The sequence below is a fragment of the Ruditapes philippinarum genome, unplaced genomic scaffold (genome assembly GCF_026571515.1).
Source record: "Ruditapes philippinarum isolate M1 unplaced genomic scaffold, ASM2657151v2 ctg1057_1_1_1_1, whole genome shotgun sequence".
NCBI classification, from domain to species: Eukaryota; Metazoa; Mollusca; class Bivalvia; order Venerida; family Veneridae; genus Ruditapes; species Ruditapes philippinarum.
Window position 1 is genome coordinate 297,680 of NW_026860546.1, and position 21,896 is coordinate 319,575.

The following is a 21,896-nucleotide window of genomic DNA, read 5'->3' on the forward strand; positions in this document are numbered from 1 at the left end:
ACACTATTTGCTTGATACTGGTTGGTTCCACGAACGGTTTCGAGAGTGTTTCAATAAGCTTTAATTATAGCTTCCAATACAATCGGACTAAAATAATTAGTATAAAGTAATCTAAACTAATGAAAATAGTAAGATAATTGATTATTAGGCAAAGTTATCCTCTAACACATGATCACAGGAAAATGAAATTTAAATAATATTTACAATTACAAATATAAATCGTGAAATGGAATATACTAAGTAGTAACAAGACAAAAGACAAATAAAGTCATTTCGAGAAAAATATTTTCTAATAAAAAGAACCAAAATTTGCGCCATAAAGCACCACAAAATGGCAATGGCTTATACTCAATGACTTATCTCCGACGAGTCTGTACCAAAAATAAATTTGAGATATTACATTTTTAACGTTTCCGTTATGTATTACTATTTAACATATTTGACCACGTTTTACTCTACTGAAGTTTGATACAATTAAAGACAATGTTTTACTTACAACTGAGATTGCAATAATTAAAATATTCCAATATTGTTACAAATCGTTAAAGTAACAAATACCTTTACATACAATAGAAGTGATATACTTTTGCATCACTTTGTTGAGCAAAAGGAGAAAAACCCTTTTTAATTTTATTGGGTATGGAAAGAAAAAAAAACAAAATTAAAAAAACCTAAACAGCGAACTGGGTTTAAAAAAGCACAGAAAAAGGGACAACTTTATTTCTTTAAAGCATTGAAAGACCAAGTAAAAAAAATTTTGTTTTAAAAGATGTCTTTGACTCTGAAAAAAAGGGGATTTTCCCTCAATTACATGCATCAAAAGATGAATTCCTCTATTTTCCAAAGGAGGGGAATTTTAAAAATTTAAAATAAATTTTTCCAAACAAACAGTCATTTATGAGGGAAAAAAGAAAACAACACGTTTTATTATGGTAAAATTAAATTTTTGTTTAATGTTTGAATTTTTCAAATTTTCAAAAAACAACAAAGACAAATTTCATAAATATATATAAAACAAAAGTATATTTGAAACAATACGGAAACGTCATTTTTGTCATTCTAAGTTATTTTTCTAAAAGTGCTCGGAATTTTTTTGGCCAAAAGACAAATGTTTTACAAAACACGAGAAGATGCATTTCGCCTATACAAGACTTCGAGCATATCAGGAAAAGGTTCCGTGAAAAAAGCGTTTTTTAAAATTTATTTGAATAAAATAAATTGATTTGTGTTAAAACGTCTTATTAAACGAATTAAAATCCGTCGACATCATTATCTCTATTATTTTTTTTCTCATGAACAATGTCAAAGAGCTGTTGAAGTTTTATTGTTGTCTATCGTTTATAAGGGATTTTTTTAATTAAAATTTATAAAGAATGCTCGAGCTTTTGGAACAGGAACTCTTTAAATGAAATATTTACATATATTCAAAATATAACAAATATTTAGATATTTGGATGGGACAAAATGGTTATTATTGATATTATGCAATATTCTTATGTGCCTTAATTCATTCCTAAAATAAAGCAACAGAGAAAATCCAAATCTTTTTGTTTTTTATTTGTCAAAAACAAATACCTTTTGGGAAAATTGGGATGAAAAATGGTATTTATTAGTATTAAAAAAAACAAGAAGGCATTGGTTTTCTGTTTAAAATTTTTGCCCCAAAAAAAAGAAAAAACCTGTTGAAAAAAATGTTAAAAATTACCGTTTTATTTTATATTGTTGCCCGGGAAAGAAAAAAAACCTTTCATATATCCCTTCCCTTCATCACGGTAGAAAAAAATTTAAAGAAAATGCTCGTGTCTTTTATAATTTAAGAAACAGTTTGATTCCCGCCCTTCCTTTTCCCCACTCTAGGAAAGCACACTTTTTGAATTAAAAACCCCGTCTTTAATTTCCCGACATTTTAAATTTGGGAAATTTATATTTAAATTTAAAAGTTACCCCTTTTTTAAATTTGTGAACCCAACGAATGCACGTGTTTCAGAAATGAAAACAAAATACAAAATTAAACAAGAAAATGAAATACTTGTTTCATTTTAAAATATGAACACTTTCTGAGTATACAACATAGTGATTTAAAGTTAGGATAACTGCGTTGCGAAGACTATAAAAACTATTCTAAAGTCCGTTCCGTCAACCTATGAATATTCTATTAAATAATCTATAATCCATATTTGTAACAACTATACCGGGAGGGAGGGTTTATGAGCAGCCAGTCAAAATTAACAATGAAGTGGCTACATTATATTTGCTATGCTGAATAATTTCCTTAAAATATTCAACTTGCACGAATGTAAGAATGATTTTTAGTTTAAAATAAACTAATAAATAGATTTTTTTCTACATTTTTCCTCCATTCTTAAAGACATCACCTTTCATCATTAAACAAAGTAACACGAGTTAAATGAAAATGCGCTATAAAAATTCTTTAACTTGTTGCTATCCAGCTTAATCACTCGGATTTGCAAGCATTCTAGTTATTGTAAATCGATTACAAATTTTTTAATGTTATTAGACAAATATGTAATATCGCTAGGTGAATGTTTTGCACTTAATATTTCATTTAATGTGGCCGATGTTATTTCTATTATAATTTGCATTTACAGATATGTTTAACTGCTAAGAATATAATGTATACTTACTATTCATCGGTGTTAAAGTTTGTGGCCTTTTATATTCGCTTAAATACTATACATTGTAGATACTTTGTGTTAATTTTTGTTAAATTTCATCTATTTAAGTTGTTGCTGCTTTTTCATATTTCTTTTAATTTTTCAATTTCTTGAATATTAACTTAAATGATTTGTCGACGAACTTTTATTAATTGCATTCACTTAGCATTTATTTGTCGATAAAAAATATTTTACTTTGACTGTGTTACATTATTATAAGATTTCATTGATAACTTGCATTATTTGTCTTAAAAGATTTTAATTAGTAGATGTTATGTTCTGTGAACATTTTTTTTACGAACTAAAAGATTTCTGACTGTATGACGGGCTGAAATACAGACAGACCCAAAAGACAAACATATTTTACATCTTAAAAATTTTGGTTTTTTTAATTTTCAAAAACCCCCAATTGGAAAAATCAAATTGGTTTTTAAAAAATATTTTATTTGCAAGTTTTAAATTTTAGCAATTTTTATTTAGTAATATATAAAAAAGGTAAAAATGCTGTTCCATTTAAAAAATGTATGGGGATTTGTTAAAATGTTTTTATTTTTGTCAAAAATTTTAAAAAAGGGTTTTTGAATTTTCTCAATTTAATGTTAGAAAAAGTTCCTTAATGAACGAGTAATTTTACTTAAAAAGAAGGGATCCAAATTTTCCTTTTTAAAAAAGGGCCCATTTTTAATCTGGGGTTTAAGGGTGTCATTTTTTTCTGTTTCTTCAACTGATTTGGGTTTAAATTTTAGGGTTTTTTTTCTTTAGTCACCAAGCCGGCTCCGGGGGAGCTATTTGTATCACAGGGGGTGGGTCCGTCGTTTCCGGCCCCATGCGTAAAAAATCGTTTTTCTTCTCGGGGAAATACTTAAAACAATTTTTCTTTCCAAAAAATTTGGGCTTTTGACCTTTACATTTACCCCGGAATTTAAAATTTATTTTCATTTTAATTGGCCCCCTTTTAGGGGGCAGCAACTAAAAAAAGAAAAAAAACTTTTAAAAATCCTTTTTTGACAACCCCAATTGGAAATTTTAGGATGACACCAAAAATTTGCCTGCGCCAAATTTTTGGGAGTCCTTTTTTCAAGTTTTCCTATTAATTTTATTGGGCCCCTTTTTGGGGCTCTAGGGATCACCAAAAAATTTTTCGTAGCATTTTTTTGGGGAAACTTTTTTTTAAGTTGCTAAATATTTTTTTTGGCCCCCTTTAGGGGGCCCCTGAAGCTTAAACCTTTGAAAAAACCTTAAAATGTTTTTTTACAAAAAAAAATATCTCACCCCCAAAAATTTTCGTTTTGCATTTTGGGGAGTCTTTTATAAGTTTTCTTTTTTTAATTTTATAAGCCCCTTTTGGGGGCTCTATAGCTTTAAAAAAGAAAAATCTTTGATATATTTTTTCTACAAAAACTAATTGAGGATGAACCAAAAAGGGCTGTTTATTTTTGGGAAATCTTTTAATCCAAATTTGCCAAATTTAATTTGATTGGGAAATTTTAGGGGGCCCCTTTAAACTTAAAAAAAAAGGGACCTTTAAAAATTTTTTTTTTAAAAAGAACCTTTTGGAAAGGGGGCATCCCAAAAAGGGCTGTAAAATTTTTAGTTAAATCCTTTTTTCAAGTTTGGGTTTTATTTTTTTTGATTAATCCTTTTTAAAGGGCCGGGTAAAATTTAAAAATAAATATACATTTTAAATGTCTATTGCTACAGAACTAATTGATGAAGTGAATCACCAGACTTTGTAGTAGCATTCTTTTGGGTAATCCCTTTTTCCAGTTTGCTCACATTAATTTGATTGGCCCCTTTAAGGGCCCGCTAAAGCTAAAAAAAAGTAGAAAAACCTTTAAACATTCTTCTACTTCAGAAAACGCAATGAATGGATGATAAAACCAAAACATTGTCTGCAGCATTCTTGGGTATTTCTTTTAATCAAGTTTGCCTCAATTAATTTATTAGCCCCCTTTTAAAGGGCCACTAAAGCTAAAAATAGAAAAGAAACCTTCGAACAATCATTTCCTACTGAAATAATTGATAGATGATCCCAAACTCTGTAGCATTCTTAGGTAGTCTTTTTATCAAGTTTTGCTCTTATTAATTTGATTAGCCCCGTTTAAGCTAAAGCATATTCTATGCTTAAATTTAATATTAGATTATATTGATATTCCAACACTGAAAAGCAATTGTTTCTGGTGAGCGACTCAGAGTCATCATGGCCCTCTTGTCATTCATTACTGTGTGTTTGGGTTCTGCAAGAGATATGAATCTTCCATGTGAGGATTCTATCAAGCCATCTTATACATAGTTTCCCAGGTACAGACTCTAACAAACCAGAAATTATCATATGCATTTATATTGTTGTTTTCGTTGCTTCCGATGGATCATTTTTCCAAGATTTTCTTACTCCTAAACTAGAGATGTTCATTGTCGTGTGGCAGTTGTAAAAATGTTTCCCGGATTGTCCCCTCGGGTATTCAGTGATAACAGCATCTTGGTTTGAATATTAAATACGTTTATGCAGGTGCTATTTGGCTGAGGAGAGATGTTGGCCTTTTACATAATCTCTCAAAACAGACTTAATCGATTAATGTTTAAATATCGTGATCATTTTAATTTTATATTGTTGTTTTCACTACCTTCGGGAGATCACCCTTTTTTCCTCAATGTTTTGGGATTGCCTTGACTCTTGATTATTTAAGTAGCCGTCTAAGGAAGAATTTCAGTATTAAAAAACCAAAACCTGACCAGCAACAATATAGCCTGGTCCTGCATGGGTCTCTTCTATACTGGTACTAATCACCCCTTCTGTTCGGTGAACCAGCAAGGAATGCTGTAGAAACTTGGCTTAAAAAATCATTTTGTATATGTATTTTTGAATATGACGCTTTTAGAAGAGCAAATCTGCAAAAAAACAGAAATGCAACAACTCAAACAATATGCTAGCACGAACAACCGTTTTTTCAAATATGTGTTATAGAGTTTTCATTAGACCTTTCCTATACCTAATCTTACCCTAAACATATTTCTTATTATGGTTGTATGTTTTTTATTTTATCAGTTTTAAGGATATATTTTCTTTTATCGTACCCAGTGGAAAAAAACTAATAAGGCATTTTTCAATCGAGCAAAGTTTATTGCGGATGGATATAGTCCCCAGCCCTCAATTTAAAATTGTTACCTACTTCAAAAGCATCTTCAGATCCAAAAATGAAATATAAAGGGTTTAAAATAAGTTAAATTTAAAAATTAATATTAAAGGGAAACTAAAAATCTTTGATTTACAATTTATTTTAAAATTTCATTAAATTTTAAAATTTTTTAATTACTAAACATATTTTGTTAACCTTTTTGCAGACGAAATCTGGGAATTAAAAATGAAGGGTCATAAATTTAATATTCCCATTGCGTAAAGGGGAGATCCCTTCAGATAAATGAAGTCAAATCAATATAGTTATAGCTCCAATATAAAGATTCTGTATGCTGTAATTATTAAGGTTGTTACCACACATCAGTGAAATTTTATATTTGTATTAAATTATGCTTCTCAAACAATTTTCAAACACCGAAGAATATGTAAAATATGTACTGCAAACATTGTGCCCATTATATGTAATCATTAAAATATAAGCATTCATTTCTTATTAAAAAAATACTTAGAATTTCTAGAAAATAATTACCTCCCTTTGCTGTCACGAAATGTTAATTTGGTAATATCTTTTCAAATAATTCTTTTTGGAACTTACAATACATGTATTGATAAATCTTCATTTGAGCATTATACTTAGGATGTAAAACCATCAATAATTGAGAAACATGATCTTAAATAGTATAGCCATAAATAATCCGAAGCAAATTTAACAAAAGAATGCAGATTTGAAAAAATTTTTTATGGGCGCAATTTTTCGCTCCCTTTGCAGCTTTTGTTTCCCCATCCTTACTGAGGGAAAAAATTTGGCCGGTGGGGCAAGGGGGTTCGTAAAATTCCCCAAGGGATTTTCTCCGAAAAACATGAAAAAAAGAAACAAATTAATAAAGTTGTTTTTTAAATCTCCTTTTTTTTTGTTTGCCTTTAAATTTAAACAATGGATCTGCCTTTTATATTCAAAATTTGAATTTTGGTTCACAACTCAGGGTCCAGATTACATTTTTTTTAAAACTATTAAATTATTTTTTAAGGATTTTCCCTTTTTTTAGGATGTAAAAAGATAAAAACCAAAAAAATTTTTTTAAACACCCGGAAATTTTTTCAATTTTTTTTCCCCAAATTGTTATTATTACAGGTTATCATTACACTACTGTAATAAAATAACAAAAAATATTAATAGCAAGATATATGCACAGTAATATCGCAATGTTATAAAAACAAAATACACGTATACCACAATTGTTAAAGATGATACAAAAAGAACGTTGATCAAATTGGACGGAGGTGTATACCTGTTTAAATGTTCCTTGTGTTTTGCTTATACAATTTATCTATTTCAAATTGATAAATCTGGAACTCTTTTTATGTCAAATAATCCATTTTTTATATATGTAACCTTTTTAAACAAAACATGCCAAGGTAAAGTCACTGGCATATTGATAGGAGATTTGACATCGAATTCTTCTTTTAAGCGTTTAATCATCAAACTGGTTCTTTCTTAATCTAGTACTAAAAAATTGAAAACCATTTTATTTCTTTTGCCTCAGAAGAAAGAAAAGCGTAATCATTTCTGTTGTTTCATGTGCTTTTTATCAAGGAACCACAGCGCAATATTCCCATGGTTCCGATGGATCTGTTGTGTAACACCATGGATTGTCTGATCCTGCTGTGGGATTTCTACAATAATTACTGGCGTCAGACAGTGTGTTCCCTGGAAAATATTGAAGATATGTTACATCTACGTTATGCGGTGTATTTTGATCCCATCGCTGACACGTTTTACCGGAGACTGTAACACTTACTTGTCCTTGATATTTCGAAGGTGTACCTGGGTAGCACATAACATCTGTAAAATGTAAATTAGATGTGTTAATATTGAAAATCTCAGATATTTCTTTAATTTTGATTTTTATGAAAGCTTTGAATCAAATTTGACCTGCTCTCCAAATAATCTTTAATTTATGTATATATATAAAATTATTTTTATGATTTTTATGTGAACATTTCTTCAATCAGATTTTAAATTGATGTAAACTGCTTGAATTTACTAGTTTTCACAAAATACTGATATAAAAGCTTAACTACCTGGAAAACAATAATATTCGAAGGTTTGTACATATATTTCTATTGATGTCACTATCGTATTGAAACCATAGCAAATAACATAAAATGAATAGTAACATTACAGAAAATTACACAATGAATATTTCAACTATAGGTTATAATTTGATATATATAATGGTAACGAAGGCACGTCTTAAAAGAGTGTTTATATGTTCTAGTTAACTTTACGTTTATCCGTGCGTGACCCAATAGGTTCGAAATACTGGATTCTATGAATCTTCTACCTCTTGCTGGTGAGGTGGTTTTGACACTTAGTATTAAGTTTGTAATACCCAAGGTAAGCCAAGTTCATATTTTCGAGACATACGACCAAAATTGTGTTGCTGGGCCGCAAAACCAAGTAAAACAAACTAAAAACAGTTGCTTTGCTCAAATCATAAATGAGACAGTAACTTTACATCGCTATTCGTCATCATTCCTTATGTATGTCATTTTAAAGGTTAAAAAATAAACAAACCAGTACAACTTGTTGAAGTCCAGCTTCCAGACGCTGTGCATTTAATTAGACTAGTGCTTGTTTGGAACCAGGCATCACACGTGACTACAGCATTATCCTGGTACCGGCTGGCTCCCGGTACAGATAGAGTAGCGACTCCATGTGTTATTGTCGGCAGGCTTCCGCACGCTTTTGAAACATACGAGTTTATATATATATATATTTAACTTAACTTATCAAATTAAACAGTGGTAAGCGTTAGATTGATATTTAAAGAACATGCATAACATGTATCCATATATAGGATGTTGATTGGAAATTGAAGAAATTAGATTACTAACAGCTTTTGAACATTAAATAACGTATCATATCTTTCTATTTGAAACTTATTGTCGAAATATAAGAAATCCATTTCACCAAACATTTTAAATTATTCGGCATGTATACATGTTATTCTTAATCAATGATTTGTTTAAAATCGAACGTAAACATCCATGAACATATGTTCATCCAAACACTCGACTTGTACCTAAATAAAAGTTTGCAAAAGAGATGAGTTTTCAGGTAAATTCTCTTGGTTCCGTGAATCAAACTTCAATTACATCATCAGAAACATTTTTTTATTTTACATTCATAACCTCAAACTAAAAACTAAATTTTTATAGGTGTTGACAATATGACTAAATAAACGAATATTGATGTACACAGCGCTAGGTTTTATCAATTCTTTAACCATCATTTCAGAACAGAAGAAGGACGTTATTTGGTAATATAAAAATCTACAAATACGAAAACAGCGCTTGCTTACATATACGGTCACAACTTGCTGTTTCCCAGTCCCCGTCAAATTTGCAAGTTATAAGATTTACATTTGGCTGGTACCCTGATGAGCAAGTCACGTCTGCTGTATCTAGATACTTATAGCTGCCAGGTACAGTGAGTGCAATGTAACCATTGCTTATTGGATCAGGATTGCCACAAACTGAAACAAGAAAAATACAATGTATAACATATATTCGTATGTAATATAGGTACGATTGCATACTACTTTTTGTTAAGACTTTATGTTTGCTGAATTAAAGGTGTAATGTAAAATGAACAAACATGTCATGAGATATTATATATCTTTAAACATTTTCATGGAATGTAATTAATGTATCACCATATTAAAGTTGCATGCCTTCAGATGAGAAAAATGATTTCAAGGAAATCAAAATATGAAAAAAAAATTCACGGTCGATTGACTGCTTTGAAGCATATAAAATTACAGGAAATTAAAAACCTTTTTAATACACTTAAGGTAGAATTTCATTGTAAATCATAGTCAAAGAATAGAGATATGATTATTTATTCATATTAACATCATTATTGGTTATATATTGATAAAAAAAACCGAAAGACACAGTTTGTAAATATTTATTACAATAAAATATGAAAAAGGTATAAGCGCCGAGGTTAGCTATAATTAAAATTCCCGCGCAAAGTCGCGGTGGTGCTCGGGATAATCACTTGATACTGTAAATGGCAGCCATTTTACGATACGAATCCTCGGACAGTTTATCCTGCTTGCAATTCAAAATTTGCTGGCTACATAAAGATTATCGATTTACTCTTTGCACACTTTTTCTCTTCCTGAGTATAATAATATTGACGTGTTTTCATTGGCTTAAACAATCACGTTACCAATACACATGTACAAATGTAGGTGTGAACTAATTTCGTGTTCATTAAAATTATTCCGTAAATAGACAAATAACAATCTTATTTACAAATGAATTGATAAAACAACAATCCCAGAAGCATTTTAGATAATAACAATCATTGGAAAAAAATAAATGCATATAAATTGTAAATTTGTGTATGACAACTCAACCCCCTAAACAAAACATAATAGACTCAACCAAAATAAGCGCCTGCTTCTTCACCTAACTATTTAGTTGCATGACCATGATTAGCAATTTAGCAAACCAAATCTAAGAGATAAACCTATTGTTAAAATAATACCATGACCACAGAATATTTCGTACAGAAAAACACGGAAATAGGAATAGAACATGATTTGCAACGCGCGTACAGTTTGCTTGTTGTTTTATCAATAATCACTAGGAGGGGGGATACAATGTGATATTAAAAAGTTTCTTTTCCAAGTTTAGCAAACTTATTGATCATATAAAAACATGTTTTCGCATAAAGGAATTGTCTTTATCATGGATTCTATGTAGCACTGGTACATTTTTAATAGAAGGGGATGTTTGATTTATTTTCTATCGAAATGACGCTTTTTATATAAGTGACGATCAGAGAAAACAGAAGGTAGTTACAGTACCAATAGGTTCACAGGACGGGTCTCCCCAGGTGCTGGATCCCTGTACACAAAAGATCGTACTAGACGGATTCGCCTGGAACCCCGGATCACAGGTTATTAACGCCTTGTTTATGTCCGCTGTGTCTAGGATAATATTCCCATTGCCTATGGTTGGTACTTCGCCGCAAGCTTTGTTAATAACAAAGATAAATAAATAACATAACATATTATCAATCAACTACTCTATAGGGTTCAATGCTCTTTTATTAACATAGAAATGGATTAAGAATCAAAAACCGTTTTTATTAAATTTTGAATATATTGCTATGTTATACGTGTCCGTTTAAAGTGCCCCTGTTGATCTATGTAAGATTTTCAAATCTTATTATTTTAGACTTTCGGAGCTGCTTTAATTGAGCTGCTTTATTTGGGAATTGATGTTTTATTCTTTACCCTGAATTTTAGATGCTTTTACCTGATATACATTCTGCTGTCTGGCTCCACTGACCATTCGCCAAACATTCAGCGTATTCCTTGTTATCACGTACATTCAGTCCGCTGTTACAGGTATATTTTATCTTTCCGCCAACTTGTTTCATATTTCCAAGAATTTCTCCGTTCAACAAAACCACATCATCCGCACATTCTGATGCCATATACATGAAACAAGTTGTAATAGTAATGAAACTACTAGAAATCAATTGTCCTCAGATAGTCATTTAAGACGTTAATTTAAATATGAAGAATATATTGGTATAATTTATTTGTAAGGACATCAAACTATACCATCTGGACTAATGATTGAAAATAGACTGTTGATTCACCATTCGAGCAAAAAAAGATATTTACGACTAACCTTTATCACTATCGTCTCAACTAGTACCAGATGATTTGCTTATAATTTTCAGCTAATAATGAGCATCTTTTGTAGGGGAGTGAATAAAAGAACTTCATAAATTGATATTTTGAAACTTCAATTGATTTGATATTTCAATGTTATTGGCATTACTTGAGTAATTTTATAATTATTGATGGCAGTCGTAATGTACAGAGATGTTTGAATTTTTTTCACAACGTTAAACAAAAACCTTTGCAACCTTGACATAAAGCGCTTTAACTGCTTATAAAGATTGTGGGTACGTTGTCCATGTTTGTATGCCAAAAAATGGTAGGAAAACTATATAGAAAAAAACAGGTGTTCTAAAAGAAGATAAAATATTTTTTTAATCATTCCAGACAGAAAATTATATTCCAAGTCAGATTTGACACCACTCAATGTTCAGTGGCAATCAATTCTAATGAAATATAGTCCTAGGAGAGAAAACAATTCACATAATATATAATAAATAAAGATTTATAGTGCTTGAACTGGTCCAGCCATTCAGTAGATTCTATATCATAAATCCTTAAATAAGATGAAGGTATTGTCAAATATCTAAAAAAATCTTTAATATCGTAAATACCTTCAACTGATATACTTTATGAAGAGTGTTGCTAGAAAACCCTTTATAATAATATCCGTTATGTGTGTCCTAGCTAAATATTTGGAACTTACCTTTGTGCATGCATGTCCCTGTGGAAGTATCACAAGTTCGTTCATTTGAGCAGTCTTGGTTTGCACAAGGATCCTAAAGCAAAGAGAGAGAGAGAGAGAATATGTTACTTTCTTTTGAAAATGATTAATTGAAAGAAAAAGAAAACAAAAAAGAAATAGATAATGACTGAGCTGAAACAAAATATGTATAAACAATCTAATAATCTTATCTTGACTTCTATTATTTTCCTTTCACGTATGACGGCAGTTGATTTGCTATAAACGTGACTTCTTTGCTTGTATCCAAAGCGGACACAAAATCATATCCCATGGTCAGTATGATAAAGTCTGATGCGATTGAAAGATATATTAAAATTGATTAAGTTTACAACTGTTACGAAACAAAACATAAAAGCAAACATAGGTTTTCTGAAAACAACAAAAGTGTTGAAAAAAGAAATATATTTTATGATTTTATTAAAGATGTAGCATTACAGAGGTTTGAAACAAAATTACCTAATTTACTACTTGCATCAGTGTTATTTAAGCTTTTGCCGATATAATGTATAGGGTTATGATAAGACAATCGTGATCTGGAACTTGTATTTGACTCGATGGGAGTTTATTATGCTACTGTGCACGGGTATGGACCTTTCCAGTTTTTCGTAGCGGAACATTTAGCCACACATTTTCCATTCATTGCTAGGTCAACTGCTCACAAACAGTATCACAAACATAAGCACGTGCTCTTTTGTGCAAACCAGGTCAACCAGTGACTATGTATTATCTCAGTGTAGCGATTGGATAACAAGTTAGTCAATTTACATAAAACTGTAAACACCGGAAAGGTCCATAAGATCAAGACTCAACTTTAACAACCCTTTCATTACACACCTTGTCGATTTCTAAACTACATGTAATGTACAACAATAACGTGTAATGTAGTTCTGCATGCATGAAATGTAGAAAAAAAACATACAGGTATATAATAATAAATCGTTATAAGAAATAAAGTGAATTACAGACACAGATTGTGTTGTTTTTCTTCACTGCCTCCTTCATCGTCGCTACTGTCATTTTCATTTAAATATTTATTATCACCTTATCTTCTTTCTTTTCTATTTTTGGAGGGGAAGGGGGTACAAACCGTTTTCTTTATTTTCCTTTTGAATGCTTAAAGTTGATTATATACAAAAAAAACACGAAGATAATAAAGACAGGTTGACTTTTGGTATGAGACCTAGTAAGCGGTGTGGTCTAATGATTGCTGAACGCGTGACTTCAAAACTGTTGTTTTCTTTGAGCAAGAAACATACACTCATTGCTTGGTACTGGTTGGGTCCAGGAACGAGTCCGAAAGTGTTTCAATAAACTTTAATTATAACTTCCGACACAATCGAACTAAAATAAATTAGTATAGAGTAAACTAAACTAATGAAAATAGTAAGATAATTAGGCAAGGTAATCCACTAACACATGATAACAAAAATATTAAAAATTAGATAATATTACAATTACAACTATAAATGGTGAAATGGAAAATACCAAGTAGTAACAAAACATACAAAAGACAAATTAACTCATACCAAGAAAACTTTTGTCTAAATAAAAAGGTCATAAAATGGCAGTTGCTTATACTCATGACTCCTCTCCGACGAGTCTTTACAAAAAGTAAAAATAATCTTTTACTTACAGCAAATTTCATATAACTAACGTAATTGTAATAATCTAAATAATTCATTATTGTCACAAATCGATGAAATTTCAAATACCTTTACACACATAAAAGTGATATATCTATTTGCACCACTTTGATTTGAGCAGGACAATTGCAAAACCGTTTTGATTTCTATTGCAGTGAAAATAAAACAAAAAACATAGACATCTGATTAAACAACCTGATACAACAAGATTTAAACATTTAAACAATGACACAAGAATAGTACAAATTGATCGCTAAATATCATGGAAGAGACCAAGTAATAAGGACAATCTGTTTAAATGCATGTCTTTGATTCCGACACAAAAAAAAGAATTTTCTTTGCATCACGTGGAATCCTTCTATTTATCCAGAGGAAGATATTTCAAAAGTATAACATTAGAAGTACACAATCAAAGCATACAAAATATTTGAAACATTATGACAAATTGCATGTCATAACAATATATCAAACAAAAGTATATTTGAAACATACGGAAACGTTAAATGGCCTCTATTTAGTGCGACCATGATGTGTAAGACGACGGATTTTTGTTCGATTTGATTAAATGTTTTTAACACAAAAAATTTATTGTTTGTTTCTTTTTCTCACAAAGACAAGAACATTTTTTTGACAGTTTTAGACACTTTTCTCTAAATGCTTGAAGTTTTTTTACTAGGAGTTTTTTTTTCAAAAGACGAATGTTTTACAAAAGACGAGAAGATACATTTCGCCTAGACAAAACTTCGAGCATATCGAGAAATGGTTTGGCGAAAAAGGCGTTTTTTATCTTTGTGTAAAATAAATTGATTTATGTTAAAACGTCAATTTAATCGAATTAAAATCAGTCAACTTACACATCATAATCTCACTTATTGGAGGCCATCTTAATCTTTTGCAAGACGTTTTGGTTGTTGTTGTTGTTGTTGTTTTGGTGGTTATTGTTGTTGTTGCTGCTGCTGCTGCTGTTGTTTATTTTTTTTAAATCATGAACAATGTCAAAGAGCTGTTGTTTATTTGTTTATTTTTTATCGTTTATAAGGAATATCTTAATTAAAATTTATAAAGAATGTTCGAGCTTTTGGAACACACAACTCTTTAAATGAAATATTAACATAAATTCAAAACATTACAAATAATTAGATGGGACAAAATGATTATTATGCAACATTACAATGTGTCTAAATTCATTGTCTGCCTAGAAATAAGCAGCAGAGAAAATCAAACTCACTCTAGTTTTTGATTTGTCAAAAGATTACTTTGTATTAAATTTACGATAACTTCCGATCAGAAAATGGTATGATGATGTATCAAAACGCAATAAAGGCAATGATTGATTCTGTAAAATTTCTGCCACAAAAATAAGAAAAAAAACATGTTGAGGAAATGTAAAAGATATTACCTGTTTGATTGTTATATCTGTTGCAGGAATGAATAAACAACCTTTCATATATCCATTCCCTTCTTCAGCGGAAGAAAAAAGTTCGCAGACATGCTCGTGCCTTCTATAATTGAGAGACGCACAGTGTTGGCGTAGTCCGCATTCTTCCACACATCTAGGTAATGACACACCTTTCATAACTAAAACCACATCTTTAATCTCATGACATTTCAATTGGAAATTTATATCATAATTAAATTTTACACCTTTTTCATTAGTGAAGACAAACGAATGCACTTGTTTCAGAAATGAAACAAAATACAAAATTAACAAGAAATGAAATACTTGTTTCATTTTACAATATCACACTTGCCTGGTATACAACATAATGAGTTAAATTAAGGATAACTGCGTTTCGGAGACTATAAAAACAGATTATAATGTCAGTCCCGTCAACCTTTGAATATACTATTAGAATAATCTATAATCAATATTTTTAACAGCAACTATACCGGAAGGGCTCAATGTGAGCAGCAAGTCATAATTAACAATGAAAACAGTCTGACAATTCTTTGCATGTAGTTTCTATGCTGCATAATATCCTTATAAAATTTGACCGAACGTTTGAATGATTCTTAGTTTTTTTATGATATACTTCTGATTTTTTTTACAATTTTCCACCATTCTTTAAGACATCACTTTCACCATTAATGAAGATAAAATGCGCTATAAAAAACTTTACCTGTTGCGACCCAGCTTTATTACTCGGATTTGCACGTAAATCGATTATATATTTTTACCGTTATTGGTTTCAAATATATAATATCGCTTGCGCTTCTCATCTACTCTAATTTGCCGATGCTATTTTTCTATTGTAGTTTGCATCATTTGCTAAAAAAGTACAATGTATATTTACTTATTCATAGGTGTTAAGTATGTGGCCTGAGCCTCAATTTGGTGCGATCATGAGGTGTAAGACGACTGATTTTTGTTCGAATTGATTAGATGTTTCAACACAAATCACTTCATTTTATTCAAAAAACTAGACCATCTTTGTCACTTTTCTCAAAATGCTTAAGTATTTTGTCTAGGCGAATTTCTTTCAAAAAGTCAAAAGTTTTACAAAGGCTTTGAACAAAACTTCAAGCATAGCGAGAAAAACACGGTTTTTCTCTTCTTTGAGAATAAAATGAATTGTTTTGTGTTTAAACATCTTATTCAATTAATTCAAATTAAATAAAGTCGACTTTCACATGATCTCACTCATTGAAGACCCTTTAGCGTTTCCGTTGGCCTTACTATCGCTTTAATACTGTAAATTGTAGATATTAATTTCTGTGAACGTTCATTTATTGTTGTTTTTCTACGTTCAATGTTTTATTATTAATTTTTCAATACATTGATATAGTTTAATGGTGTTAAATTATTTATGCTTTCATTATAGCTTGACTTTTTGTCCTTACATATTTTAATAAGTAGATGTTATGTTCTGTGATCATTCATTTAAATATCTTTTTTACGAAGTAAACGATTGATTGATTGTGTGAGTGAGTGAATGAGTGAGTGAATAAGTGATTGAGTGAATGATTGAGTGTGTGAGTTGAGGGAGTAAGTGAGTGAGTGAGTGAGTGAGTGAGTTGGTGAGTGAGTGAGTGAGTTGGTGAGTTGGTGAGTGAGTGAGTGAGTGAGTGAGTGAGTGAGTGAAAAATGTTTCCGCGATCGTCCCCTTGGTTTGAGAGATATTGCCCATTTACATTATCTCTCATAACAGACTTAATCAAACCGAGTCTGAAATTTTAATATTATATCAGTGTAAGTTTTATTTTATATTGTTGTTTTCATTACCTTCTGGAGATCACCCAAATCCCTCAATGTTTTGGGACAAAACATTTTGCTATGCCTACGATTTTTAGTAGTCCGTCTAAGGGATTAAAAAAGTGACCTACCAGCAAAATATATCCTGGTCTACATGGGTTTGTCTATACTGGTGGCAACTGACTAATCAACTTCTGTTCCAACAGGATAAGAATTAAAGTCAGCAAGAATGCTGTACATAGATATGGCTTAGAACAACTTATATATGTATTTGTCTGACGCTTTTAGAAGAGCAATCTGCTCAAAGACAGAAGTGAAACACATAAACACAATGCACGCACGCACGCAACAACCGTTTGTTCAAATATGTGTTTTAGATTATTCTAGACCATTTCTATACCTAGATCTTATCTTGCATACATTACTTATTTTGGTTGCATGTTAACTGCTAATCAGTAAGGATATGTTTTCTTGAATCGTACCAAGATGGAGCTAAAAGTAATGAGCATTTACCATCGGGCAAGGTCAATGTGCAGATAGGTGTAGTTTTATCTGCATTTTAAATCGATTTACTTACTTCCAATTTTCATTTTTCAGATCCCCAAAAGTGTAAATAGACGGTTCCAAATAAGTTAAATAAAAACCGTTTGCAGATTAATAGTCAAGCTAGCCTTCTTTTATTTTGAAAATTTATTCTATATTGACACATTTTTTATATTTCTATAGTATATTATGGAAACCTAATAAGCATGGCGAGTATCTCATGCAATTATGTAGGATCATGAATTATTCACATTCCTTAAAGTGGAGGTCGCTCCCTAAGCAGCTGATTGTAAACACTACCCTTACAACAGTAAAACATTAAACCGATGCGCACGAGATTATCGTTAGTTGTGGAAAATCGAATCCGCAACAGAATCAGACAAATGGCGATTGAACGGTTGGCTAGAGAAAATTTATACAATTTACATACAGAAAGAACAAATCGCCGGTCCAAAAAGCGACTATTTTACGCGGTCCTCTTGCTGTCATTGTAAAAGCCTTTTATTTCTGTGTAAAGATCCTGTATATTACATGTTTACCACAATTGTAAAAGGTCATACAAAATGAACGTTGATCAAATTGGACAGAGTAATATACCTGTTTTAATGTCCCTGATGTTTTGCGTATACATTTTTTCTATTCTAAATTGGTAAAGCTGAAACTCTCTGTTTAAAATAAAAATAATTTTAAAGATATAATAAGTAGTCTTTGTTAACATAAAACATAGAAAACTTGTACATGTTAGTAATTTACAATACGTCCATTACTACAATCATCAATATACTTGTGTATAAAATATCAATAACCTTAACTTGCTATGTAATTGTCAAATTTCGCATAGTAGGTATACTTTATTTTGTAATTAAATTGAATAGTGTCATACTGGAATTAAAATGAAATGATAAAACAAACTGAAACATGAAATATATACCTGTTTGGATCATTTGGAAAAGCCAGCATAAAACATTAAAATGCCAATCTAGCACACCCCATGACATATTTTGTATTTATTTTCTAAAGCTTTCTGTTTGTGATGTCCTGTTGCATTTTCAAAATGGTACCAGTGGTAAATAAAGCTGTTTTTGGCTATTAACAATTATAGAAATTTAGTGATCATACAGAACGGTAAAATACTTTTATGACAATAATTTATTTCACATGAAATACTTTTTTTAAGCGTTTAATCATCAAACTAGTTCTATATCTAGTATAAAATTGTAAACCATTTATTTTCCCTTTCCTCAGAAGAAGGAAAAACATTATCATTTCTGAGGCTTCGTGTGCTTTTTTTAAGAACACGTATAATTGATTTAACATGGAACCACAGCACAATATTCCCATTCTTTCGATGGATCTGTTGTGTAACACCATGGATTGTATGATCCTGCTTCCGGATTTCTACAATAATTGCTGGCCTCTGACAGTGTATTCTCTGGATAATATTGAAGATTTGTTTCCAATACTTGATGCGGTGTATTTGTATCCCATCGTTGACATGTTCTACCGGAGACCGTAACACTTACTTGTCCTTGATATTCCCAAGGTGTACCTGGGTAGCACATAACATCTGTAAAATGTAAATCTAATGTGGTAACATTGAAAAGCTCAGATATTTCTTTAATTTCGATTCTTATGAAAGCTTTGAATCAAACTTGAAATCAAACTCCGAAATATCTTGAATCTATGTTTAAATTTAAAAAAAAATAGATCATTTATTTGTATGATTTTTTTGTGTGAACATTTCTTCAATAAGATATTTAAATTACAATGTAATGTAAACTGCTTGAATTTACCAGTTTTCACAAAATACTTATATAAAGGCTTAAAGATCCTGTATGTTTTGTGATTGATATTGTTACTGTGTGTATACCACACTTCAAAAAATTATATATGTATATAATTATGCAAATAAAACAATTTTCAAACATCAAAGAATATGTAAAATGTGTACTGCAAATATTTGTGCACAATATAATTAATCAATAAATAACATGCATTCATCTCTTATTGGAAAATTTGACTTAGAAAATAAATTTCTTATTGCCGCCCTTTATTTACATGAAGTGTTCAATTGAGTAATATCTTTATAAATAATGCTTATTTGAACTTACAATATTGACAAATCTTAATTTGAGCATCATATTTATGAAATAAATCCATGAAAAATTGTGTTACAGGATTTTTAACTATCTGGAAAACATTTATATTCGAATGTTTGTAGGTATATTTCTATTGATGTCAATATCGTATTGAAACCATAGCAAATAACATAAAATGAATAGTTACATTACAGAAAATTACACAATGAGCATTTCACATATAGGTTATAATTTGATATTTGAGGGAAACGAATATGTAAGACACGTCTTAAAAGAGTGTTTTTATATGTTCTATTTTACATTATGCATTGATTAGGTCGTTTCTTTGAGGGGATGCCTTTTGGAAGTGTTGAGTCATTAAAAGTGAGGCCACCGTTTGTCCGCGAGTGACCCAATGGGTTCGAATTACTGGATTCTATGAATCTCTTACCTCCTGCTGGTGAAGTGCTGGTTTTTACCCTTGGTATTAAGTTTGTAATACCCGCGTTAAGCCAAAATAATATTTTCGAGACATACGACCTAAATTGTGTTGCTGTGCCGCAAAACCAAGTAAAACAAACTAAAAGCGGTTGCTTTGCTCAATTCTTTAATGAGACAGTAAATGTACAAAATCTTTTCACTATTTATCATCTATTCTGTATGTCATTTTTTTCAAGGCTAAAAAATAAACAAACCTGTACAACTTGCTGAAGTCCAGCTTCCAGACGCTGTACATGTTATTGGACTAGTGCTTGTTTGGAACCAGGCATCACACGTGACTTCAGCAGTATCCTGGTATTGGCTGGCTCCCGGTACAGATAGAGTAGCGACTCCATGTGTTATAGTCGGTAGACTCCCGCATGCTTTAAAACATAAATATGTCATAGAACACAAGTGTAAGGTAAATAACTTTTAAAACTAAACATACATTGTAGCTTTAGATAAATATTTAATGACTAAAATGTTTATCCATATTCATGATATTGATTTGAAATGGAAGAAATTAGATTGGGTATATTTGAAACTTACTAATTTTGAACATTAAATATCGCACTAAAACTCATTGTCGACATTTTTTTTTGGTTTGTTTGTTTTGGGTTTTACGTCACATCGACACAGTTTAGGTCATATCGCAACGTTCCAGCTTTCGGGAGGGAGAGCTCGGACCCTTTTCCTGCATTATTTCGGGCACGAAGGCCCCGAGTAAACCACCGCGTTCCGTAACCCAAAGCTGGATAGTTTTCCTCACATGAAAGAAACCCCAAGTCCTTTGGGAATTCGAACCCACAGGGGTGAGGGGCGAGCGTTTTTAAGTAAAACGCCCTTAAACCCATTTCGTCACGGCCCCCCTGTCAACATATAATGATTATTCCCACCACACTTTTTAAAAAATATCGATTATTATTATTTTAATCAAGATTGTTTAAAATCGGGCACAGGCATGCTTGCACACCATTACACATGTTCATACAAACACACTTTTAAGTAAAACTTTGTTTTCAAATGATTTCTTTTGTTCCATGAATCAAACTTTAATTGCATCATCAATAACATATCTTAGTTTACATACCTAATCTCTAACATATATCTAAATTTGTACAGGTTTTGACAACACGACTAAATATACGTATTTTTGTTGTACCCATTGCATTGTATAATCAATGTTTTCTCACCATGATTTTAAAAACACAAGGACATTTTTGTTTACATAAAAATCTACAAATACGAAAGCATTTGCTTACATATACGGTCACAACTTGCTGTTTCCCAGTCCCCGTCAATTTTACAAGTTACTAAATTCACATTTGCCTGGAACCCGGATGAGCAAGTCACGTCTGCTGTATCTAGATAAGTATAGCTGCCAGGCACAGTGAGTGCAATGTTACCATTGCTTATTGGATCAGGATTGCCACAAACTGAAATAGACACGGAAATAGTACCAGGAAGTGACACGCACCGCGCGTATAGATATATAAGTACAGTTTGTTTGTTAAATACTTAAGTAATTGTTTAACGTTTTATCAATAATCACTAGAAAGAGAACAAATATGTAATATTAAAAGTGTTTCTTTTCCAAAATTAGCAAACTTATTGATCATATTAAAACATGTTTTCGAGAAAAGGAAATGTCTTTATCATGAATCACATGTAGCTCTGTCTGTGTGAAACATT

At 30.9% G+C, this 21,896-nt stretch overlaps 1 protein-coding gene across 1 annotated transcript in view; it reads right to left on the reverse strand.

Annotated features, from left to right (window-relative positions):
- Nucleotides 1-7,400: 7,400 nt before the first annotated feature.
- The window catches only part of LOC132760551 (sushi, von Willebrand factor type A, EGF and pentraxin domain-containing protein 1-like), a 30,648-nt gene continuing 16,152 nt past the window's right edge, over nucleotides 7,401-21,896 (reverse strand). Inside the window, exons 8-17 of the mRNA XM_060752544.1 lie at nucleotides 21,467-21,640; nucleotides 20,420-20,587; nucleotides 18,962-19,213; nucleotides 15,310-15,488; nucleotides 12,229-12,301; nucleotides 11,149-11,319; nucleotides 10,695-10,862; nucleotides 9,177-9,350; nucleotides 8,390-8,557; nucleotides 7,401-7,654 (exon numbers count right to left, since the gene is read on the reverse strand). Of these exons, the coding sequence (XP_060608527.1) occupies nucleotides 7,401-7,654; nucleotides 8,390-8,557; nucleotides 9,177-9,350; nucleotides 10,695-10,862; nucleotides 11,149-11,319; nucleotides 12,229-12,301; nucleotides 15,310-15,488; nucleotides 18,962-19,213; nucleotides 20,420-20,587; nucleotides 21,467-21,640 (1,781 nt within the window). The remainder of the gene's footprint in view (nucleotides 7,655-8,389; nucleotides 8,558-9,176; nucleotides 9,351-10,694; nucleotides 10,863-11,148; nucleotides 11,320-12,228; nucleotides 12,302-15,309; nucleotides 15,489-18,961; nucleotides 19,214-20,419; nucleotides 20,588-21,466; nucleotides 21,641-21,896) is intronic.